This window comes from Elgaria multicarinata, chromosome 3, assembly GCF_023053635.1.
Source record: "Elgaria multicarinata webbii isolate HBS135686 ecotype San Diego chromosome 3, rElgMul1.1.pri, whole genome shotgun sequence".
In the NCBI taxonomy this organism is placed as follows: domain Eukaryota; kingdom Metazoa; phylum Chordata; class Lepidosauria; order Squamata; family Anguidae; genus Elgaria; species Elgaria multicarinata.
Genome location: NC_086173.1, coordinates 146,682,095 through 146,707,647, shown reverse-complemented (window position 1 = coordinate 146,707,647; position 25,553 = coordinate 146,682,095). Strand labels below are relative to the sequence as shown.

Sequence of the window (25,553 nt, the reverse complement as noted above, 5' to 3'; positions counted from 1 at the left end):
TCCAAGTAACAGCAAGTAGCTATTTTGCTCTACTGTGTGGGAGAGGCTTTAGCAGTAGATAATACATTCGTTTTTCCTGAAGGACCAAAAGATGTAGCAGAAGCTCTTGAACAATTCAAAAAATACTGCACTCCTCGCAAGAAAGTGGTGTTTGAACGATATTCTTTTTGGAGCTATTCACAGAAACAAGGAGACACCATGGAACAATTTGTTATGAAAACTGAAAGCTAGCAGCTGTAAGACTTTTGAAAGAATCTAAACTTACTCTTGAGAAAGCAGTTGAAATATGCTGTGTGGCTGAGGTAACAAGAGCTCAGTTGCAGACTATGTTAATTCCCTCCAAGGAGATTCCAGTTCAAGTTCTTGGAGCTTAAAAGCCACAATTTGAAAGCAGATCTGCCCAGGCTAGAGATAACAAGTGCTTCTATTGTGGTTTAGCACACAAACCTCGAAAATGTCCAGCATTAGGAAAGACCTGCAATAAACATGGCATGAAAAATCAAGAACAGGTTCATAGTTTGGGGGTACTCTTAGACCCATTTCTATCGTTGGAGGCTCAAGTAGCTGCCACGGCTCGGAGTGCCTTTTACTAGGGATGTGCTCCGCTCCGATTAGGAGCGTAGAAGCAGTAGCGGATTGGCCTGCTCCGCCTTACCCAGAGGCGGAGTAGGAGCGGACCGCGGACCCCCTAGAAGCAAGGCGAAGAGAAGCGACCATTTTTCGGAGCTCCGAGTTCAGTCGGAGCGCTCCGGTCGCCATCTTGAAAACATTTCGCCATAGGATTGCATTGCGGCAAATAATCGCGCATAACTACGTTGTTTTTGAAGCTATCGTTCTGGAAATTCTTGTGCACAGAGAGTCGTGGATGGGGGTCATTTTGAGACCACTCTCACCTCTCTGCGTGCTGTGGTTCACGTGCAATATTTTTTTAAAAATCGGGTCAACCGCGCGGCTCAAACTGCGTTTCGGCTTTTCGCCCATAGGATTGCATTGAGGGAAAGAATCGGGGATAACGGGGGGGGGGGGGTTTAAGCTATCGTTCTGAAAATTCTTGTGCACAGAGAGTCGTGGATGGGGGTCATTTTGAGACCACTCTCAACTTTCTGCGTGCTGTGGTTCACGTGCAATATTTTTTTAAAAATCGGGTCAACCGCGGGGCTCAAACTGCGTTTCGGCTTTTCGCCCATAGGATTGCATTGAGGGAAAGAATCGGGGATAACTGGGGGGGGGTTTAAGCTATCGTTCTGAAAATTCTTGTGCACAGAGAGTCGTGGATGGGGGTCATTTTGAGACCACTCTCAACTTTCTGCGTGCTGTGGTTCACGTGCAATATTTTTTTAAAAATCGGGGTTTGGGTTTTTTTTATTTATTTTTTTATTTTTTTGGAAGCGATGACAGGCACATTCAACTTCCAATCCTGATGAGAATTGATCTCCTCAGAAAGCATCCTCCTCCAATCCCAGCGTTGGAGGGGGGACTAAGGCAGACCCACCCTGAGAACTTTCTGTTTTGTGTCTCTTTGTGGGTTGGCGTTCGTGGAGGGAACACTTAGTTAGTTAGTGCTCCTGCTTTGGACTTTGGAGATAGATTAGGATAGGTTTAGTTTGGCGCGTGTGTGTGTTTGTTTGCTTCTTTCTGACTTGTAGCTTAGTTTGCCCTGTGTTTTCCCCTTACTTTGATTTAATATAAACTTTATTTTTGAATTTTGGAGTGTGTGGTTGGGTTGGTTGCCCCCCCCTTCCCTGTATTAAAGCCTGACTGTTCTGCTTTTGTGAAAGCTTTCTTTTGAAAGCATACACACACTTTTTGTCCCATTTCCCTACATTTATATTCTTAAACATATTTTATTATATTCTTTCACATAGTCCATTAGTATATATTCTCATACATATTATATTAGTATTCATATTTTGTTCTTCTTATAGTAGTGGTTGGTTCTTTTCCCCCCTCCCCTCTCTTAAATCCTGATTGTGTTTCCTTCTATCTTCTATATACCAAATATACCAAAAAAATTGGATTCTCTTTTTCTTCTCTGTGTAACTTCGACGGAGTGGGCTGCTTTTGTCAAGTTCAACAGGCAGCCACAGATTGAGCATTTTGGGGAAAGCATACGCACACCATTTCCCTATTCTTAAACATATTATTATTATATTCTTTGACATAGTCTTAGTAGTCTATTAGTATACATTCTCATACATATTAGTAGTAGTATTCATATTTTGTTCTTCTTATAGTAGTGGTTGTCCCATTTCTTGTCCCATTTCCCTACATTTATTAGTAATATTCTAAAACATATTATTATATTCTTGTAGATATTCTTAGTAGTATATATATATATATATATATATATATATATATATATTAGTATATTCTCATACATATTAGTAGTAGTATATTTTATTGTTCTTGTCCCATTTCCCTACATTTAAACATATTATATTCTTCTTATACATATTCTTAGTAGTACCTTATACATAGTATTAGTAGTATTAATATTTTGTTAGTCATCATGAAAAGAGGAAGCAGGCGTGCTGAAAGCAGCAAGGCTCAGTCTGCCAGCAGTAAGCAGGCTTTCTCTCCTCCTGTGAAACTCAAACGGGCAACTCCTTGGCTGACTGCTCCAAAACAGAAGCAGGACAAGCAGCAGGCAGAGCCACTCTCTTCTGCAACTTGTGCCCGGCGTTCTCTTTTTGAGGGTGGGAATGGGAAAAGTGCCCGTTTGCAAGAGGCACGTGGCAGCAGTGCCATTAGAGGAGGAGGAGTATCCCCAACTCCTTCATTCTCCTTTCAGCCCACGAGCCCGCTGATGGACCTAGACGAGGTCCTCAGCACAGTGGAGGGGGGGGGAGGAGGAGGAGGCGGTGGGCCTCCAGGATGTGGGGGCTGAGGAGGAGCAGCAGCAGGCCGAGGCTCTCTCCCCAGTCTCATCCCACACCCCTGTTTCTGTGGCAACACCAGAGAGCTCAGGCGGGCAATTGGTGGTGTCACCACGGAAACGAAAGACAAGCATCGTGTGGGACCACTTTGAGTTGGGAGCGGATCCCCGCTTTGCTGTCTGTCGCCACTGCAAACTCAGCCTAAGCAGGGGTTCATCGACAGGGCATTATGGAACCAGCAGCATGAAGATGCATCTTCATAGGCAGCACCAGGCGATCTTGCTGGGGAAAGAGGCGGGCAAGGCGACTGGTTCCAGGGGAAAGCCGAAGGCTGCTGCTGGCACTGCCACTCTAAGCTCTCCATCTCCCATCCCCACAAGGGTTAGGCAGGCAACCCTGCAGGACATGGGGTGGGGGAAGTATTGACCCACAAGATGGCGTTTTCCAATGCCCACCCAGGGTGCTACTGTGTTGGGGCATCTGCCGGGACTGACTCCTCCCCAATACTAGATCTATGACATGTCACTCTGCCTGCCCCTCTGCTAGCCTGTCCTCCTCGGTGACCGACTCGCTGGGATGGTTTGCGTTTGCAATGCGTGACTAACTGCAATGCTGGCTTAGAAACCAGCCATCACTTCCTTGTGCCCCCAGAAATGCCCGCAGCCTGCCTGCCTGCCTGCCTGCCTGCCCGCCTCCCCCGGGGTGCTGCTGTGGTGGGGCATCTGCCAGGACTGACTCCTCGCCTACTCTGCCTGCCTCTCTGCCCGCCTGGTGCCTGGTTTGCTCCCAATCGTCCTCCTCTGTGCCCCTCAAGGCGTAACTGCTGGCTTAGAAAGAAACAACCAGCCATCTTTGCCTCACTTTGCGCCCACTTATGGGTTGGTTTGCTATGCGTTAGTGCTCAAGCCATCCTTGCGGCACTACAATGCATGCTGCCTGCCTGCTTTCCCTCCCTTCTCCCCTTCCCGCCTTGCAGCGATGGTGTATGTGTCTTGCTTTGACTAAGGGGAGAAGTCCTTCCTGCGCTCACTTAGACTTTATCAAATTCAATAATACCTTTTTCAAATGTGCCAGAAGATTTAGGGTTATCTCGTGGCATGTTGGGATTGCCTTGGAACTGGCCCCATTGAGCTGTCTGCAATTGCAACTTTAAATCCCTGACATACTGGAGTGTTCAAATTTCAAAAGTTCCCCTAACATCAGGGGATGATGGGATTGCCTTGAAACTTGGTGTCCATGGGGACACATGGGTAAGCTGTCATGGGACCAAAGGATAGGTTTCTAACGTGCAAATTGACGTAGTTGTAGAATGGGACTTGATTTGGAGTGAGTTAAAAAGTTTAAGCCGCGCCAAAAATCAGGGGATGATGGGATTTGCTTGCAACTTGGCGTGCATGTGGACACATGGATAAGCTCTCATGGTGCCGAGTTTGAGGTTTCTAACATGCAAATTGACGGAGCTATCCCAAGGGGTGTGAATGGGGTGCCCGATTTTCATAAATTCCCCAAAAATCAGGGGATGATGGGATTGCCTTGAAACTTGGCGTGCATGTGGACACGTGGATAAGCTATCATGGTGCTGAGTTTGAGGTTTCTAACGTGCAAATTGACGGAGCTATCTAAAGGGGTGTGAATTAGGGTTATGGGAGGTGCGTTAGAGGGTAGAGCCGCGCCAAAAATCAGGGGATGATGGGATTTGCTTGCAACTTGGCGTGCATGTGGACACATGGATAAGCTGCCCTGGTGCCGAGTTTGAGGTTTCTAACATGCAAATTGACGGAGCTATCCCAAGGGGTGTGAATGGGGTGCCCGATTTTCAAAAATTCGCCAAAAATCAGGGGATGATGGGATTGCCTTGAAACTTGGCGTGTGTGTGTATACGCCCATGAGGTGTCATGGTGCCAAACGTGAGGTTTCTAACTTCAACGGAAAAAAAGTTGTTTACTTTTTTAGCTTTCAATGCAACCCTATGGGGGGGCAAAAACGGAGCTCCGGATCCGGATCCGGAGCTCCGAGCGGAGCGGAGCGGAAGTGGGCGGAGCGGGGGCGGGGCGGAGCGACCCGCTCCGAAAAATGGCGGATCTGCAAGTGAAGCGGAGCGGGGGGTCCGTGCACACCCCTACCTTTTACTATCTTCAGTTGGTTCACCAACTATGGCCTCTCCTGAACAGGGATAGCTTGGCCACGGTGGTACAGGCATTGGTAACCTCAAGGTTGGATTACTGCAACACGCTCTATTTGGGGCTGCCCTTGAAGCTGCTCCGGAAGCTGGAGCTAGTGCAGAATGCTGCAGCTCGGCTGTTGTCTGGAGCTGCCGCTTTCCAGCATGTAACTCCTCTGCTGAGGGAACTGCACTGGCTGCCTATTCGCTACCGGGCCAGGTTTACGGTTCTTTTACTTGTGTACAAAGCCCTAAGCAACTTGGGACCAGGATACCTGAGAGAGCGCCTTCTCCCCTACCAACCTGCCTGGCTACTGAGGTCATCCGAGGGCCTGCTCCTGGTGGTTCCCCATAGATCCATCCTCCAATTGGAGTCCACCAGGGGAAGAGCCTTCAGTGTGGTGGCGCCCCTCCTATGGAATTCCCTGCCTCCGGAGGTCAGGCAGGTGCCAACCTTGTACTCCTTTCGGCGCCTCCTGAAAACATCTTTATTCTAAGAGGCCTTTCCTTAATATGCAGCCTTGAATCTCTGTTTTTGCTTCTTTTAAATTTTGTTTTAACTGTTTTATTCTGTTTTTATTTTCATTTTATCTTGTACACCGCTCTAAAATTTTTCAATGGGGAGCAGTATATAAATATTCTAAATAAGTAAATAAATATGCCAGTTTATGTAACACAACATCAAGGCTTGATAAAGGACAACAAAAACATCTGATTGATTAGTTTGATGTAAGCAGTTTGTTGATAGGGAAATTATTTCAAGAGACTAATGGTTTAAGTGCAAACCAAAGTACTGGATGGTATGTTGATATATCAGTAAAAGGACCTTCAGTAAAGTTCAAATTAGATACAGGAGCTGAGGCAAATGTCTTGCTATTCAATATATTTAGTGGGTTACCAGGTAAAAAAATGTACTAAATAAAAATGTAACTCTTGTGGCTTATGGTGGGGCATGGATACAGCCTTTTGCAACTACTATTCTTAAAGGCAATGCTCCAAAGGGAGTAGCTAGATTATTGTTTTATGTAACAGATTGACAAAGAAGCAAAAATCCTAGCCCCTTGAGGTTAAAACGATGGATTAGGAAAAAAGGGGGTGGGAAAACTGCTAATCGTTCCACTATCAATAGTCATATACAGTAAATGTAAGTGAAATACTTAAGATGTCTTTAATATGCTGTGTAACAAAAGTGTTCAATATAATTCAAGTGAATCTGAACTATATGGTATTACATAAAACCATCAAAAAACATAATACAGGCAATAAGCAATAAAACCAAAGCCAAACACGTTTTGACCCTCTATGGTCTTCCTCAGTGGCACACTAAAATTTACATACATATACAGTGCAGAACATTGTTTTAGAATTGCCTTAACCTGCAAGTCAAAAGAGTATAATGTTAGCTATATTCATGTTTATGCTGGAGCTACAGATTTACAAAAATGTAGTTCAAAAAGCTTTATTCCTTCTTAATATTTGTTTTCAACTTACCACTATTCTGTTGCTTTTTAAAAGGCTGTGAAAAGCCTACTAAACTCAAGTTGTTTCCCAAGTCAGTAGTTCTATATCTGTCCTCCTGTCGCACCTGGTAAAGTGGTTTTGGAATAACCAGGAGCTCTTTTCTAGAAGTAAGAATACAAACAAACAACACATCCAGGGATTTGACAGTCAATGGTTCTTGAAACAGTTCCCATACACTAGGGCAGGGTGATGATGCATATTTAAAACTGGAATAAAATACTTACATGCAACAGGTCTATTGCTACTTATAGTAGTTCAGTATGTTGTTATTCTTCAGGCTGCTAGCAGAAACAGAGTGCTAACCTATTTGGATCCTTATGTATTGCTAAGGATAGTTAGAGGCCAGTTGTAGTAAATTGGGGTTAATTATACTACTAGCCAAAACTGAAGCTAAAGAGGACATTCATTCTAAATAGATGATTGAGGCTCATAATCATGTTAACTGAGCTACCAGAAACATTCCTTGTGTATCAGTTAATTGTCCCTGCAGGTAAACATCTCTAATCGAATTGCAAATTTGGCTAGAAAGACATGCATAACGAATAACAAAGGTACTGAAATGTCACGAATAAACTTGCAAATGAAATGTAAAAAAGCCAACTCAAAGTTATAGTCATTAAACTTAGTGCATAGTCATCCAATTAATCTCCTCCTTTAGACTAGTTGGGGATTTAGTCTTTAAGGTGAAGATCCAGAAAACTTCATGTTGCCGGAGTCTTTGCTGTATGGACTGTCCATGTCCTCCAACCTTCTCCAGGAAGCAAAATTTCAAGTCCTCAGGGCTGTGTTGAAAGTCCAGGTAGTGTTGAACTAGTGGTGCTTGGATTCTCTGATTCTTGATGCAGCTGTTATGTTCTATAATCCTTATCCTGATGGCTCTTTCCATCATTCCCATGTAGATTTTTTTGCAAGGACACAGAATCGCATACACAACTCCCTTAGTTTGACAGTTAAAAAAAACCTCTGTAGACATACTGTACATTATTAACGGGATTGATCAAACTTTTTCCTTCGGAGCAATTGGTACATACACTGCAGTGACCACACGGATAATTTCCAAGGACGTCTTCCCCCCAGAGAGTTATGTTCCTCATTATGTTTTTTGGCGGACATGTGCTGTGAACCAACATACCCCTTAAATTCTGTTTGCGTTTGTGTGCAAAAATGGGCTGTTCTTGACAAGCAGGTATATCTTGACAAGCAGGTATATCAATGATATCTAAAATTACAGGTCCCATGGATTGCGTGAGAAGCCTTGTCATTACTGGGGTGGGGGAGGGAAGTTGTATATATGTCTTGATGCTCGTGATCTTTCTCCTTCCAGTTGAGCTGCAGAAGACAGGTGAGAGACGAGACTTCACTGGGAAGCAGGGAGGTGAGTTTGTAACCTTTCAACAACAACAACAACAACAAAAAAAAAGGGGGGGAAGAGTTGCTTAGGAAAGGGCTGAAAAGATGGCAAAAGAAGAAAAGTCAAGAACCATGATTCCTAGTACTATGTTTTCTTAGCCAGGTTCTAAAAATTGCTTGAAGATACAGAGGTTAAGTCCCATTGCCCAGAGTACATGAGAACCCACATCTGGTGAATCTACAAGGATACAACCCAGTGTGAACATACCTCTGCTATGTGCAGACAGGATACCACAGTGGTACTGATGAGCCTTCCCAGGTTGTGGGAGTGTTAGAAATGCATTGTGGCATCCATTGTATCAGGGTTGGGGGCCATAAATGAAGAAAAAACAAAACAAGGAGATGTCTAAGGCCAGAGTCTGGGCTAGTGAGCCATCACGGTATGTTTGTGGAAGGAATCCAAGGTTGGTAGCAGAGCCGTCCACTTTGAGCTGTTGAGTGGAGCAGAGTTTTATTTTGGCATGCTGTAATCAGGAGCTGGTTGGGAGGCCCATTCTCCAGATCAGCCGCTTAGCAGAAAGGGTGAAATTTAAAGGTAAATGCATGCTTTGTGTGCAGAAGCAACTGGGCTCAATCCTCAGTTTCTCCAGATAGGGCTGGAACATCTCCTGCCTGAAACCCTGAAGAGCTGTTGCTGCCAGTCAGTGTCGACAATACTGGGCTAGATGGACCCCCAGTCTGACTCAATATAAGGCAGTTTTCTATGTCCCACTTTGGGAAAAACAATGAAGGGCCAAACTAGGTATAATATTAAATGTGTGAGTACATTTAATGTGTGATATTTAAAACTTCCAAAGTAACAATGATGTGGTGAGGATGAGGTCAACAGTGTGTGTGGTCCCATGTACAACACATTCTAGTAGTCAATCCCAGATATTACCAGAGTGTGGATTACTGCATCCAGACAAGAGACCCCAGCTGGTGCATCAGGCATAGCTGACAAAAATACTGGTTTTATTAGGATAGTTGTCTTGTTGGGCAGCATTTCTCTCAATCCGGGATAGATGTCTTATTGGGCATCCATTTCTTTTCTCCTGCAAGCCTCATTTTCCATTTTCCCGGAGTTTCCCCAGGGTCATCCCTGGTTGACCCCAGGATTCCCTGTGCATCGTTTGTAGGGCTGTGCTCCACTTCGCTTTGGAGCGTAGAAGCAATAGTGAGACAGCCTGGTTCACCTCCGACAAAGGCGGAGACAAACCGGGTCGGGGAGGCTGCGGATCGAGGCGAAGAGGATTGAGACCAAGTGGATCCTTCGCCTCGATCTGGAGCTCCGAAAAAAGTTAAGTGGGGGCTTACCTGGCGCTGCTGCAGTCCGTGTGGCGATGTCGGCAGAGCTTGGAAAGTGGGCAGAGGGGAGGGGGGCTTACCTGCCTCTGTCACGGTCCGGTGGCTGCTTCAACTGAAGCTGAGGCTCAAACCAGCCTGCCCTTCTACTTTGAGCCTCAGCCTCAGGTGAATCCGCTGCTGGAACACGACAGATGCAGGTAAGGGGGAGGAGGGAGGGGGGCCTTACCTGACGCCAATGCCGCCACCACAATCCATGTGCTGACGGCGGCGGAGCCAGGTAAGGGGGCATGGGGGAAGGGTCTTACCTGAGTCCGTTGCGTTCCGGCAGCAGCTTCACTTGAGCCCGAGGACTCAAACCGGAAGACCAGGCAATGGCCTGGCCTTCCTGTTTGAGTCCTCGGGATGAGTTGAAGCAGCCACTGGACCGCGCCGGACGCAGGTAAGGGGGAGCAGGGAGGGGGGCCTTACCTGGTGCTGCCGCTGATTCGGATCCGGAGCTCTGCAGCGGAGCAGAACGGACCATAAGAGGATCGACGTGGGGCAGAGCAGACCCGATCCGGAATTTGCAGATCGGGTGCAGATCGGATTGGGGGAGGGTCTGTGCACAGCCCTAGTCATTTGGATGCAACGGATGATCCCGGGGCAAACCCACGGAAAAACTATGGTGTATAATGGGCCTAAGAAATAGCAAAAGAGATGCTGAAAGCAGAAATACAAGATATGGAAATTAATCTCTCGCCATTAGCAAGATGCAGAAAGAAGTCTCAATCAACAGTGTAGAGTGGTGGGTATGTTCACACAGAGCCAACAGTTGCAGGCTTCTATCATTAGTACTTAAACCCTAGCCACAAAAGTAACACTGTTTTACCTGTAACACTGTGACATTCCTCACCTTCTTGTGTCTTCCTTTCATTTGGAAATAAACTGTACCTTCTGTAAAAATTCTTGTTTTTTTCAGCAACAGCTACTATGCCGGGCATGCTCTCTTCATTCATGGGTCCCTTCTTCTTCCTCCTTCTCTGCCTATTGGCTTCAAGGTCTGCCTCTGAAAGTGACACTGTGGTGGTGGTGACCAGCAGTGGCCCAGTTAAAGGCAAGCAAGTCCCGGCTGGCTCTGGCTCTGTGACGGCCTATCTGGGCATCCCCTATGCTGAGCCCCCTTTGGGGAAACTGCGTCTCCAGAAGCCCCGCCCACATCAGCCATGGAGCCATCTCTTGGAGGCCACCTCCTATGGCAACTCTTGTATCCCGGAATATAATTATAGCTTCCCTGATACTGCCATATGGGCTAGCAACATACCACATTTAGAGGACTGCATCTTTCTCAACATCTGGGTGCCCCATCCACGACCCTCGATGCCTGTTCCTGTCCTGGTTTGGCGGTGATCCAGCTTTGTTGACTCTCTTTGGCAACAGTGCTGGAGGAGCCTCGGTGGGTTACCATCTGCTGTCACCAGCAAGCCAACCCCTTTTTGCCCATGCTGTGCTTCAGAGTGGAGCTCCCAATGCCCACTGGGCTTGGAAAGATCCTGAAGATGCCAAGTCGGATGCCCTAATTATAGGCACCAAGTTGGGGTGTACTGAACAAAATCAGAGTTCCTTGGTGAGCTGCCTACAGGGGAACAATATTGGGGACAAGGAGTTGTACAGGCTGAGTACCCTCTTCTCGGTGACAACGGATGGAGAGTTCCTCCTCGATGAACCCTTGAAGCTTCTGCAGAGTGGAGCTGTTCAATCTAAGCCTGTTCTCACTGGTGTCACCCATGATGAAGGAACTGTCTTTGTGTTAGCGTCATTTCCTAAAACCAAATCAGATGATGTCATACTAACCTTGAATGATATTATTGTTGGGTTAAATTCAACAGTTTGTGAAGACACTGTCAAGGCTATAGCTGTTCGGTATAGTGAGGGTGCACCTGCACCGAAATCATACCATCACATTTTGGCTGAATATTTTAAAGACGTCTCATTTGTTTGTCCTTGTACTCAATTTGCTTCCAAGATGGCTGAAGCTGGGAGTCCTGTGTATGTTTATTCCTTCAAGCTCTACACGCCTCGCGCTGAGTGGCCTAAGTGGATGGGGACAACCCATGGAGATGAGCTGCCTTACCTGTTTGGAACCCCGGCAACCGTGCTGGGAACAGACCAAACAGACGTTGATGTTGCACTGATCCACAAAGTGATGAGATACTGGGCAGAGTTTGCCAGGAGTCGGACAGGCATGAACTGTTCTTCGCATAACTGTTCTGTTCCCTGTTGTGGCATTTCTGGTATTTCTGAGCTTTTAGATGTGTTTTGTCCATTGGAGTAGGTCAATGTCATTTTCTTTTAAATGGCCACCATCCACTTTTATCCACTGGGTGGTAATTGGTGCCTTGAATCTCCATACTTTGCATTTTATTGAAGCTCTAACTAAGTTTATCATAGGTGAGTAAGTTTTATATTTGGTGTTGTGCATGCTTTCCTTTCCTTCGTGTTATTTTTTTTTACAGTACTTTGATAATAAACTCCCCGCCTTCATTAAGAGATTGATTAGTGATTTCAGATCAAGCCTAAGGGAGGGAGTTTTCTTTTTTTCTTCCCACATGGGCTGTGCATATCTGGGTTATGCACTACTGAACGAGGTAAGGAGGGAGAGAAGGCCAAGGGTTGGTTAGAGGAGATGGGGGATAAGCTTGGCTGATTGTCCATCTCCCCCCATAACCCCCAAATAATCTCAGGCACACCTTCCCAACCCAGGGTGAATAATCACAAAAGCCAGTCTCGTTATTTTGATAAACGAGAATGGGAACTGGCATCGAGGGCCGTGGATGGGGCACCCAGATGTTGAGAAAGAGGCAGTCCTCTGAATGTGGTATGTTGCTAGCCCTTATGGCACTATCAGGGAAGCGATAATTATATTCCTGGAGACAAGAGTTGCCATAGGTGGTGGCCTCCAAGAGATGGCTCCATGGCTGATGTGGGCGGGGCTTCTGGAAACGCAGTTTCCCCACCGGGGGCTCAGCATAGGGGATACCCAGATAGGCCGTCACAGAGCCAGAGCCAGAGCCAGCCAGGACTTGCTTGCCTTTAACAGGGCCACTGCTAGTCACCACCACCACAGTGTCACTTTCAGAGGCAGACCTTGAAGCCAATAGTAGGGTGACCATATGAAAAGGAGGACAGGGCTCCTGTATCTTAAACAGTTGTATTGAAAAGGAAATTTCAGCAGGTGTCATTTGTATATAAGGTGAACCTGGTGAAATTTCCTCTTCATCACAACAGTTAAAGCTACAGGTGCCCTGCCCTCTTTTAAATATGGTCACTCTAGGATAGCTCCTGCAGCTTTAACTGTTGTGATGAAGAGGGAACTTCAACAGGTTCTCCATATATACAAATGACACCTGCTGAAATTCTCTTTTCTATGCAACTGTTAAAGATACAGGAGCCCTGTCCTCCTTTTCATATGGTCACCCTAGCCAATAGGCAGAGGAGGAGGAAGAAGAAGGGACCAATGAATGAAGAGAGGATGCCGGGCATAGTAGCTGTCGCTGAAAAAAACAAGAATTTTTACAGAAGGTACAGTTTATTTCCAAATGAAGTACCTTAAAGGAAGGCACAAGAAGGTGAGGAATGTCACAGTGTTACTGCCCTTCTAGCCTGAGGGAGCAATTCCATACAATCCCATCAGGCCTGACTGCCAAGCTGCCACGTGCGCTTCTCTGGAGAGGGCCCCAATAAATAGATGCCCTGTAAAACATTGAATGAACAAGGAGTAGCAGTTTCAGAGTAAATGCCTAGTGTGGACCCTTCCTTGTCTTCTCCACTATGGTTTTTATTGTGGGTTTCTATAATGTATTCCTGATTCATTCTACCAAGGCTGACCTTTCTTCATCTTTCCCCTTCTCTGTAATATATCTTAAGGGATCAGTGCTACTGCTACAAAGTTGGGATAACCCTGGCACCACTTCCTTGTCTGTGCCAACCAAAGCAAGGTCTCTGGCCCCTCGCATATCTTCCTACCCTGCCAAGATGTCCTCACCTCTCGCAGAGTAGAAGGACAAGTGGTCATTGACCTTCATACCTGTGTGCATACAGTGGCGTAATGTTCTTTTACGATAAAGCGTGTCCCAGGACAACTGAATAGTATTTAAGTAATCAAGGTTTGGTGGTGAGTTATTCCTTGTATGGAGAGTGTCCTGCAGCTTGCTTCATTGCCATTCTAAGATGGCGAAATAAAGCCATTTTATTTGCCATATCAGAGCCTCGGGTGTTTTGGATTCTTCTCCACAAGTCCCTTTTAAGATCCTGTTATTACATGGTGTCAGCAGTGGGATGGGTAATATTTTTTTCCTCTGCAGTTGGGAGTTTGTTTGTTTTAGTTGAAGATATAGATTTGTTCTGGCCTCCGCCTCCACTTGCTTTGCAAGTAATTTGGCTGAGAACTGGAAGCGCTGGAAACAAGCCTTTCAGTTATATTCTACTGCAGCTGGAATAGACGAGGTTTCCAAGAAACAGCAAGTAGCTATTTTGCTCCATTGTGTGGGAGAAGAAGCTTTAGCAGTAGATAATACTTTTGTTTTTTCTGAGGAAGGACCAAAAGCTATAGCAGAAGCTCTTGAACAATTCAAAAAATACTGCACTCCTCGCAAGAAAGTGGTGTTTGAACGATATTCTTTTTGGAGCTATTCACAGAGACAAGGAGACACCATGGAACAATTTGTTACTAATAGCTTTATCAACCAGCATTATACTGTGCAATCACTGTGAACTGAGTGCAAAGGACTCTGAAGTTTTCCACCTTATGATCTGCTTTTACTGTGAAGTACTCCCATGCATCCTGCTTTAATTGTTCTATAAAGACAAAAGACCTGACCTATTTTGCTACTAGTTTTGGAGCAAATCATTTGTTGTTTTCTAAGCGACCACTGGGGGTGCAGGAGCAAGATTTGATCCTCTCTTATGCTGTGTGGCTGAGGTAACAAGAGCTCAGTTGCAGGCTATGTTAATACCCTCCAAGGAGCGGCATGATGTATGTGACTGTTATAAATCATGAAGAGATTCCAGGTCAAGTTCTTGGAGCTTAAAAGCCACAATTTGAAAGTATATCTGCCCAGGCTAGAGATAACAAGTGCTTCTATTGTGGTTTAGCACACAAACCTTGAAAATGTCCAGCATTTGGAAAGACCGGCAATAAACGTGGCATGAAAAATCAATATGCCAGTTTATGTAAAACAACATCAAGGCTTGATAAAGGACAACAAAAACATCAGATTGATGAGTTTGATGTAAGCAGTTTGTTGATAGGGAAATTGTTTGAAGAGACTAATGGTTTAAGTGCAAACCAAAGTACTGGATGGTATGTTGATATATCAGTAAAAGGACTTTCAGTAAAGTTCAAATTAGATACAGGAGCTGAGGCAAATGTCTTGCCATTCAATATATTTAGTGGGTTACCAGGTAAAAATGTACTAAATAAAGGGATGGTGGGACACGGATACAGCCTTTTGCAACTACTATTTTTGAAGGCAATGCTCCAAAGGGAGTAGCTAGATTATTGTTTTATGTAACAGTTTGTTTGGCAATTCCATGATTGGGTAGGCCAACCTGTGAGGCTTTGGATTTGATTCGTTGAGCTGAAATTGTACATGTAGTTGGACTTTTGACAAAGGAACGGCTGCTTGATACGTCCTGAGATGTTTTCGAAGGTCTGGGTGAGTTTGAAGGTTCTCACCATATACACACTGACTCAGTCGTTCCTGTTATTCATGGATGTCGGCCAGATGTAGGAGTGATATCTAAAGTTACAGGTCCCATGGATTGCGTGAGCAGCCTTGTCATTGCTAGGGGGAAAAGGGAAGTTGCATATGTATATCTTGAGCTTCGTGATTTTTCTCCTTCCAGTTGAGCTGCAAAAGACAGGTGAGAGACGAGACTTCATTGGGAAGAAGGGAGGTGAGTTTGTAACCTTTCAACAACAAAAAATGTAGGGGGGGGGAAGAGTTGCTTGGGAAAGGGTTGAAAAGATGGCAAAAGAAGAAAAGTCAGGAACTGTGATTCTATGTTTTCTTATCCAGGTTCTAAAAATTGCTTGGAGATACAGAGGTTAAGTCCCATTGCCCAGAGTACATGAGATCCCACATCTGGTGAATCTGCAAGGATACAACTCAGTGTGTGCAGACAGGATACTTCAGTGGTACTGATGACCCTTCCCAGTTTGTGGGAGTGATAGAAATGCATTGTGGCATCCATTGTATCAGGGTTGGGGGCAGGGCCGGTGCCAGACTATTTTGCGCCCTAGGCAGGTGTACTGCTTTCACCCCACCCCCACCCCAGTGTACCTGGGCGCGGGGCGCCATCTTGCCTGCCCAGCCGAAGCAAAGCCAGGACCCTGGGGTGGGGTGGGCAGCTTCGGAACAGTGTGCCAGGCCGGAAGCTGCTCTGGGAGAGCGACTTCCAGGAGTGCCGTTCCAAAGCCGCCGCCCCACCCCCACCCCCCACCCCAGCGTTCTGGCTTTGCTTTGGCGCCCACCCAGCTGAAGAGAAGCCAGGACGCTGGAGTGGGGCATGGTGGGCGTGGCTTCGCTTCGGCTGGGGGGCGCCCAGCCGAAGCAAAGCCAGGACCCTGGGGTGGGGAGTGGGTGGCTTCGGAACGGCACGCCCGGCTGGAAGCCACTCTGGGAGAGTGACTTCCAGAAGTGCCGTTCCGAAGCCCCCCTGCCCCCCACCTCAGCGTTCTGGCTTCGCTTTGGCGCCCACCCAGTTGAAGCGAAGCCAGGACACTGGGGCGGGCAGGTGGTTTAGGAACGGTGCACCCCGAAGCTCCCCTCTCAGAGCTGCTGTGGGAGAGCGGCTTCCGGGTGTGGTGTTCGGTGCCCCCCCTTACCTTGGTGCTCTAGGCAGCCACCTGAGTGGCCTCTATGGTAGCAACCCCCCTGGTTGGGGGCCATAAATGAAGAAAAAACAAAACAAGGAGATGTCTAAGGACAGAGTCTGGGCTAGTGAGCCATCACGGTATGTTTGTGGAAGGAATCCAAGGTTGGTAAACTGAGCCGTCCACTTTGAGCTGTTGAGTGGAGCAGAGTTTTATTTTGGCATGCTGTAATCAGGGGCAGGAAGGGAGCCCCATTCTCCAGATCAGTGGCTAAGCAGAAAGGGTGAAGCTCAAAGGTAAATGCATGCTTTGTGTGCAGAAGCAACTGGGTTCAATCCTCGGCTTCTCCAGATAGGGCTGGAACAACTCCTAGCTGAAACCGCTGGGCTAGACGGACCCACAATCTGACTCAATATAAGGCAGTTTCCTATGTCCCTCTTTGGGAAAAACAATGAAGGGCCAAACCAGGTATAGTATTAAATGTGTGAGTACATTTAATGTGTGATATTTAAAACTTCCAAAATCACAATGGTGTGGTAAGTGAGGATTAGGTCCACTGCGTGCAGGGTTGTGGTCTCATGTACAACACATTCTAGTAGTCAATCCCAGATATTACCAGAGTGTGGATTACTGCATCCAGACTACATCTGCCCACAAGAGACCTCAGCTGGTGCATCAGAGCTAGTTGACAAAAAAAATACTGGTTTTATTAGGGTAGTTGTCTTGTTGGGCAGCATCTCTGTCGATTTAGGATAGATGTCTTATTGGGCATCCATGTCTATTCTCCTGCAATGACCCTGTAAAGAATGGCCACATTCTCAACATGTCTGAACTTGCGTTTTCTCTCTGATTCAAATAGCTGTTACGTATAGAGGAAAAAAGTGAGAGAAATAAGAATACTTTTTTTTATATAAAACGACTCTCTGGCAATTGTAGCTACATTTCTCCTGGGTCATAGGTTGTCCACTCTTGCGCTAAAGAAATGAGGACTGTTTTGTGATTCATACACATGGGGGAGGATGGGAAATAAAGGAGTGTTGGGTGAGGAGCTATCAGGGTCCTTTGTAAACCTCCCGGCCTCCTGCGAGATCCTCCCCCTGGATCCATACCCACACGTGACATCCCGGGAGGAAAGAGGTATGTTGTGCCCACTATTTCCTTTTTTAATAAATAAATAAATAAATAGGGGAGACGAGTACAATTGTGCTCCTAACAAAAAGCCTCATTTTCCATTTTCCTGGAGATTCCCCAGGATCATCCCTGGTTGACCCCGGGATCCCCTGTGCGGCATTTGGACGCACAAGGATGACCCCAGGGCAAACCCAGGGGGAAACTATGGTGTATAATGGGCCTAAGAGATAGCAAAAGAGATGCTGAAAGCAGAAAGACAAGATGTGGAAATTAATCTCTCGCCATTAGCAAGATGCAGAAAGAAGTCTCAATCAACAGTGTAGAGTGGTGGATATGTTCACACAGAGCCAACATTTGCAGGCCTCTATCATTAGTACTTAAAGCCTAGCCACAAAATTAACACTGTTTTACCTGTAACACTGTGACATTTCTCACCTTCTTGAGTCTTCCTTTAAGGTACTTCATCTTCTGTAAAAAAAATTGTTTCTTTCAGCGACAGCTACTATGCCTGGCATCCTCTCTTCATTCATGGGTCCCTTCTTCCTCCTCCTCCTCTGCCTTTTGGCCTCAAGTTCTGCCTCTGAAGATGACACTGTGGTGGTGACTAGCAGTGGCCCTGTTAAAGGCAAGCAAGTCCCGGCTGGCTCTGGCTCTGTGACGGCCTATCTGGGCATCCCCTATGCTGAGCCCCCTGTGGGGAAACTGCGTTTCCAGAAGTCCCGCCCACATCAGCCATGGAGCCATGTCTTGGAGGCCACCACCTATGGCAACTCTTGTCTCCAGATAAATAATTATAGCTTCCCTGATGCAGCCTTATGGACTGCCAGCACATCACTTTCTGAGGACTGCCTCTTTCTCAACATCTGGGTGCCTCATCCACGGCCCTCGATACCTGTTCCCATCCTGGTTTGGATCCATGGTGGGGGGTTTATCTATGGCTCAGCCTCATTAGATGTCTACAATGGAGCATTCTTAGCTGCTACAGAGAATGTCATCGTGGCCTCCATGAACTATCGCTTGGGTTTTCTGGGTTTTCTGTACTTTCCACCAGATGCTCCAGGAAATGCTGGCTTGTGGGACCAATGGCTGGCTCTGAAGTGGGTCAAGGAGAATGCAGCAGCCTTTGGCGGTGATCCAGCTTTGTTGACTCTCTTTGGCAACAGTGCTGGAGGAGCCTCGGTGGGTTACCATCTGCTGTCACCAGCAAGCCAACCCCTTTTTGCCCATGCTGTGCTTCAGAGTGGAGCTCCCAATGCCCGCTGGGCTTGGAAAGATCCTGAAGATGCCAAGTCGGATGCCCTAATTATAGGCACCAAGTTGGGGTGTCCTGAACAAAATCAGAGTTCCTTGGTGAGCTGCCTACAGGGGAACAATATTGGGGACAAGGAGTTGTACAGGCTGAGTACCCTCGTCTCAGTGACAACGGATGGAGAGTTCCTCCTCGATGAACCCTTGAAGCTTCTGCAGAGTGGAGCTGTTCAATCTAAGCCTGTTCTCACTGGTGTCACCCATGATGAAGGAACTGTCTTTGTGTTAGCGTCATTTCCTAAAACCAAATCAGATGATGTCATACTAACCTTGAATGATATTATTGTTGGGTTAAATTCAACACTTTGTGAAGACACTGTCAAGGCTATAGCTGTTAGGTATAGTGAGGGTGCACCTGCGCCGAAATCATACCGTCACATCTTGGCTGAATATTTTAAAGACATCTCATTTGTTTGTCCATGTACTCAATTTGCTTCCAAGATGGCCGAAGCTGGGAGTCCTGTGTATGTTTATTCCTTCAAGCGTTACACGCCTCGTGCTGAGTGGCCTAAGTGGATGGGGACAACCCATGGAGATGAGCTGCCTTACCTGTTTGGAACCCTGGCAACCGTGCTGGGAACAAACCAAACAGACGTTGATGTTGCACTGAGCCACAAAGTGATGAGACACTGGGCAGAGTTTGCCAGGAGTGGGTAAGGCATGAACTGTTCTTCGCATAACTGTTCTGTTCCCTGTTGTGGCGTTTCTGGTATTTCTGAGCTTTTAGATATGTTTTGTCCATTGGAGTAGGACAATGCCATTTTCCTTTAAATGGCCGCCATCCACTTTTATCTACTGGGTGGTAATTGGTGCCTCGAGTCTCCATACTTTGCATTTTATTGAAGCTCTAACGAAGGCCTTTGCTAGACCTACCACATATTACAGGATGGAGGAGGGGTGATCTCGCATTGTGAATAAGACGAGATCCCACCCTTGTTTACACTTCAGGTGAGGCGACCTCAACAGGAGAGCAGTTGCACCCGCCATTTTTTTTTTTTAGTTTTAAAGGGCTGGCTGTGCAGGAGCGCACGAGCGATGAACGGTGAGGTCTTTTTTTTTTTAAAAAAAATTGATTTCCCTGCTCACCCCACCATGCCCCCGATGGGTGCGTTGCTCCTGGGGAGTGCTGCACCCCATGTGCGGCTCCCTGCTCCGCACGAGTTATTGTGCGGGGCTGGGAAAAGCCGCAGAAACAGGCCACACTCTCGTGGTCTCGGGCTCAGCCCAAGACTGCGGGAAGAAGCATGCCCAAAGGATAGGCCTATATCCTGGGGCCAGGGAGTGTTGACCACTGCCTGAGCCTGGTATCCCCTGTGCGTCATCTGGATGCACTGGGACGATACTGGGTATCACCCTGGGATATAGGCTGGTCTTGCAAAGGCCTAAGTTTATCGCAGGTGAGTAAGTTTTATATTTGGTGTTGTGCATGCTTTCCTTTCCTTCGTGTTTTTTTTAACAGTACTTTGATAATAAACTCCCCTCCTTAATTAAGAGATTGATTAGTGATTTCAGATCAAGCCTAAGGGAGGGAGTTGACTTTTTTTTCTTCCCACATGGGCTGTGCATATCTGGGTTATGCACTATTGAATGAGGTAAGGAGGGAGGGAAGGCCAAGGGTTGGTTAGAGGAGATGAGGGGTAGGCTTGGCTGATTGTCCATCTCCCCCCATAACCCCCAAATAATCACAGGCACACCTTCCCAACCCAGGGTGCATAATCACAAAAGCCAGTCTCGTTATTTTGGCACCTTAGACACAAAATTCCAACGTTCCTTCCTTCACAGTCAAAATAGTATAATAATAAATTATAGAAGTAATATTTTACTGCCTTTTCCTTACACCCCAAACCAGCTTCCTGGGGCAGTTGGTCCACTCTGGCTAATGTTAACCCTCGGGTGGTTGCATAATGGTGCTGCGCTGTTTATACGAGGCAGCTGCCAACTCGCAGCCATATTGGGCCGTCCACTCCTAAAACGGTATGATTTCCACGTCTCAATTTTTCACGACTTTTCGGTTTGCTCCAAGGTCACCATGGGGGCATGTCTACACCATGTGTATATCCTGGGATTGTCCCTGGATCATCCTTGTGCATCCAAATGACACCCGGGGGATTCTGGGAGCAGGCAGGGACGGTCCCTCCATTTGCCTGGGATAATCCTTAGGTGAAGAAAGGGCCCATGTCGTTTCTGTGCTTGGTGGCTTTGGTTTGGGTTTTTCAAATCTGGGCATAGCTCTGGGTAATCATGAAAATTCAGGGCAGGGGATAGACTTGACAAATGGAATGGCCACTGGCACTGCAGGTCTTCCTGGCTGGATAGCCCACACTCCCTCCTGCTGTCTAGCTTTTTAGTCTTTATTATTTATTTATTGCTCAACATCCGAAGCTCCCTCGGCAGTTCACTGTCTTTACCTGGCAGCAGCGATGCTGCGGCGTATTGAGTGAATCACCTTCCAATGCGGTGGTGTATCAACACCCCCGCTGACTGTAGGAACTCTTTGCTAAGCATGGTGTCAATCATTCTACTTCCTATGCAGCATGCCCACCCCACCCCATAAGGGTATAGACTTTGGCTGTAATACAATAATGATTTCCCCCCATTTCCCCAACAGGAATCCCACTGGATCCCAACAGAAAGAGGAACAATGGCCACTCTACAATTCAACTGAGCAGAAATTCTTCCACATCAGTGCGGAGGCACCCCAGGTCAAACGGTTGTCATCCGACCCACCGTGCGATTTCTTGAAGACAATTAAATTCAATGCAAACTGCACAAGTGAGTTTAGGTCCTTTGAGTAAGAGAGAATGTGGAGATATTTGCTGCTAATGGGATCTTGATCAGAACCTGTACCACCAAGTGTGTAAAGAACCACACAGTCATCAGATCTGAATTAGAAATAGACACGAGAGAGAATGTCATCAACACAAAGCATCTGCCCTCTCAAGGTCGAGGAGCTTTCCCCATTTGGTGACCTCCAGGTGTTTGGGGACTATATGTTTCCTGACTATTATCCATTCTGACTGGGGTAGATAGGAGTTAAAGTCCAAACCCCAGATGGGGGAATGCTGACCTAGAAGATTTTTGATTTGTTTGTGTGCTCAGGATTTCAGGTGCCCATGTGAAAAAAGAGACATTGATTTGAAAGAAGGCTGCACAACTTCTTTCAGCTCAGGGGCCCAACTTCTTCCATTTCCAAGAAGCTCCCAGGAGCTACATTCTGCCTTGGAAGAGACATCTCACCTTTTAGAATAGAGAAAAAAACTGCACAATGGCCAGGAATCCAGTGAACAATTGGTGGTTGGTGTCAGGTTTCCCAATCCCTCAAGGCATGCACGCTTTCTGGCAAACTGACAAGGGACACCCAAATCCATGAGATTTCTTTATTTCAGGAAATCTCACGGCATGGTGACACATTTCAGAAATGATATAGCTGATGGTCAGTAGCTATAGGCTCCAAGAAATTCCAGTTAAAAGCATTCAAGAAAGTTATCAAGACTGATCTCTTCCAGCAGGCTTATCCAGTAGAATTTTAGGATACTTTTAGTATACTTTAAGGATGTTTTTAACAGGGTATACTTACCCGCCTGTCCAATCGGAGAGGCGGGTAAGAAATAAATTATTATTATTATTATTATTATTATTATTATTATTATTACAACTAATACTACTGAGACTAAGATCTCCATCAACGTGGTTTCCCTATCTCCACAGTTCCAAACACAAAGAAATGGTCAATCTATACATGGGCTCCAAACCCAGACAAGGGTGGGGAATGACTCCTGACATGATCCCTTAGGCAGATTCTTGAAAGGCTTAACAAACCACCCAAAGAGAGCTGGTCCAATCACAGATCATACATTGGTAACTCCAGGCAACATGGTCAAGACATAAACAAGATCCAGGAAAGGGTAAACCCACAGATTCAAGGAGTTCCGTGCCACTGCTTTCACACTGGCAACTCCACACTGCATGACCCCAGGCTGAGGAAAGTCCAAGAGTCATAGATCAAACCTAGTCTGCCGGTGCACTGCGCTGATGACAGGCACAATCTACATCTAATGAGAGTTCAAATCTATGAAAAGCTTCACAGTACTTTTCATGGCAAGTCCTTAGCAATGCAAAGTTCCAATCAGGAGAGTCCATGTGCAGAGTGCCTCCAGAGGCCCAGTTGATGATGCATCCAAACAGGGTGGGGATTCAGGCAATGTGGAGGAGACTTTCCTATCCTCACCTTTGCATCTGTGGTGTTTCTCAGAAACCACCTGCTTTTGATGGGAGGCAAATGATGAGGCTTGCTAAGAAATCCACAAAGCTTTTATTGAGCAACAAATGTCTCTTCTACCTGAAGAGAGCCTTACCTCTTGGAAACATCCCCCTAGGCAAAACTATGCAAACTAAGCAAAACAAGTGTCTGTTCAAGAAGAATAGGAAGCCAATTCCCAAATGCCTGTAACTTCAGAGAGCCTGGTGAGGAGGCAGGTTCTGGTGTAATTGAACTGACTTTCTCATGCCTTTCTTCCACCCCTTGGGTTTGAGCTTCCGGCGGACCCTAGCATCAGTTAGCTTGTCGGGACGCTCACCTCTGGAAGAAAGCTCACTTCCCACTGAGTGTGTAGGATTTGGCCTTGAGGAGATAAGCTCTGGAGAGGGCTGACTCCCAGCTGGGAAATCGCCCGTGAGAGCTTCCTCCCCCACTGGTACAGGCTGGCTGGTGTCTGGCGCTGCATCTTCTAGTTCTGAATCTGATTCAGATTGATTACCAGAAACATCTTCTCCCTAAACATGGGGCAGTAGGGTTAGACATGACAGCATCATCTTAAAAAGGGAGCTGTAACACCTCCTCCAGACCCTCTTCAGCAAGGCCTCTGTCCAAACAGGGCGTCTCTGCTCAGCCCCCAGGATGACGCTTCAGTCTTGGTGATGGTTCTGCAATCCCCCACCCATTCTCTATCAGGTTCTCACAGAGAGTTCCCAGTCTCTCTGCTTGCCAAAGTTGGGGGAGAGCAATCCCCACTTGCTCTGCTCTGAGAAGAGTGATAGAGATAAGTTCACACAGATTGTGACATTCCAGAGGCTGAATAGGACCAAACACTTCCAGACTAATTCTAATTATATCTTAGTTATAAACTACATGCCCACTGCAGTGCTGAAACCATTCCCTGACAGTTTATTTATTTATTTATTTATTACATTTCTATACCGCCCAATAGCCGGGGCTCTCTGGGTGGTTCACAAAAATTAAAACCATTCAAAGTATAAAACAACAGTATAAAACCACAATATAAAATACAATATTATTATTATTATTATTATTATTTATTTATATAGCACCATCAATGTACATGGTGCTGTACAGAGTAAAACAGTAAATAGCAAGACCCTGCCGCATAGGCTTACAATCTAATAAAATCATAATAAAACAATAAGGAGGGGAAGAGAATGCAAACAGGCACAGGGTAGGGTAAACAGGCACTGCGTAGGGTAAAACTATAAAAGCTCAACCAGATAAAAACAGCAGCAATGTAAAATTACAAATTTAAAACACCAAGTTAAAATTTATTTATAAGCTGTTAAAATGCTGGGAGAATAAAAAGGTCTTCACCTGGCGTCTAAAGGCATATAATGTAGGTGCCAACCGAATCTCTTTAGGGAGCTCATTCCACAGCTGGGGTGCCACCTGGCTCACTTCCTTTGGCAGGGGCTCGCGAAGAAGGGCCCCTGAGGATGACCTTAGGGTCTGGGCAGGTACATATGGGAGGAGGCCTTCCTTCAGATAGCCTGGCCCCAAGCCATTTAGGGCTTTACCAGCACTTTGAATCGGGCCTGGACTTGGACTGGCAGACAATGAAGCTGGAAAAGGATTGGCGTGATGTGGTCCCGTCGGAGGAAACTAGGTGGAGCCAGGGGAAAGGACCACCTAGACAGCTGCATTGGGACCTCCCCGAAGATGTGTATTTAGCCCCAGGGCCTGAGGTTCTGGATCCCACCTTTAAAAGAAGTAACACTGGGAATTCTAGGGCTATAAGAAATTCTTGGTAGATGTAATTCTTGGGTATCTGAGGGCTGTTTCACAGGTTACGGGGCAGCCAATGTTGGTCTGGACCAATTGTACACTAAACAGGTAAGCACAGCTAGTCCTGCCTGTTTGATGAGTGCCCTGTGTGGCCCATGTAGGTGCAAAACATGTTTTGCTGCATTAATGCAATCCTCTGTGGGTGTATTTCAATGAAAAACAGAAGTTAGGAAACCAATGTGATGATCTGCTGTTTGAAGGGTTGATCTTTCCTAATCAGTTCTTTCCCCTTTCTTCCTTCCTTTGCAGAGGAATCCCAAAGATCTGAAGAATGAGAGAAGGATTTTAAGAAGTGGAATGCAATATATCTTACATAAAATGTGAAGTCATAATTACAATTATAGATTTTTTTTTCGTCGTCTTTTTTCTTTCTTTTTTTGATTAGCTACCTTCTCCTAGAAGTTGTATTAATCAACTTTTCTTCTTATCTTTTTATATTATACATATTTACGTAACAAATGGTTTGATAATAATTGTTAGGGGATTGTTTGTATTCATTATTTTTTGTTTATTTTCTTTTTTGTAACACTTTAAATTAAATAAAAATAATTAATATAGTAAAGTCATAATCACATTTATAGAATTGTAATATTCATCATCATCATCATACTAATAATAAAAATCCTTACTGATCATGGGCTTTTTTCAGTCGTCTCCGTCTCCTCCTCCTCCTCCTCCTCCTCCTCCTCCTCCTCCTTCTTCCTGTTTTTCTATCTTGTAGCTGATTGGAGTCTTTTGTAGCTTCTTTCCATGAGCACTTTTCATACTTTGAATTTTTCATTGTCCCACTCATGGAGAGTTAATGTCTTTGTGCAAGTGGACAACTGATTTCTTATTGGATGATTTCCCATTGGTCAAATATTTGCCTTGTCTACAGCAGATCCCATGTTCAACAATCTGTTCTTGCAAGGTAGGGACAGAAACCTTGCCTGGGAC

The 25,553-nt window shown here is 45.9% G+C and overlaps 2 protein-coding genes across 5 annotated transcripts; both read left to right on the top strand.

Moving 5' to 3' along the window:
• Positions 1 to 10,242: 10,242 nt before the first annotated feature.
• On the top strand, positions 10,243 to 11,566 carry LOC134395501 (cholinesterase-like). Its single transcript, XM_063121665.1, has 2 exons — positions 10,243 to 10,533; positions 10,565 to 11,566. Exons 1-2 carry the CDS (start codon positions 10,249 to 10,251, stop codon positions 11,564 to 11,566), a joined length of 1,287 nt encoding a protein of 428 aa, XP_062977735.1. The 5' UTR covers positions 10,243 to 10,248.
• Positions 11,567 to 14,630: 3,064 nt separating this feature from the next.
• Positions 14,631 to 25,168, top strand: LOC134396876 (cholinesterase-like). Of its 4 annotated transcripts, none has more exons than XM_063123480.1 (5): positions 14,631 to 14,948; positions 15,139 to 15,189; positions 17,733 to 19,200; positions 21,156 to 21,319; positions 24,867 to 25,167. In XM_063123480.1, the coding sequence occupies exons 3-5, from the start codon at positions 17,744 to 17,746 to the stop codon at positions 24,890 to 24,892; spliced, it is 1,647 nt and encodes a 548-aa protein (XP_062979550.1). In that variant the 5' UTR covers positions 14,631 to 14,948; positions 15,139 to 15,189; positions 17,733 to 17,743; the 3' UTR covers positions 24,893 to 25,167. The 4 variants fall into 4 exon arrangements, with proteins under 4 accessions (XP_062979550.1, XP_062979551.1, XP_062979549.1 ...); XM_063123481.1 differs by having other exon boundaries at positions 14,656 to 14,694; XM_063123479.1 differs by lacking the exon at positions 14,631 to 14,948 and having other exon boundaries at positions 15,006 to 15,156; positions 24,867 to 25,168.
• The last annotated feature ends 385 nt before the right edge of the window (positions 25,169 to 25,553 follow it).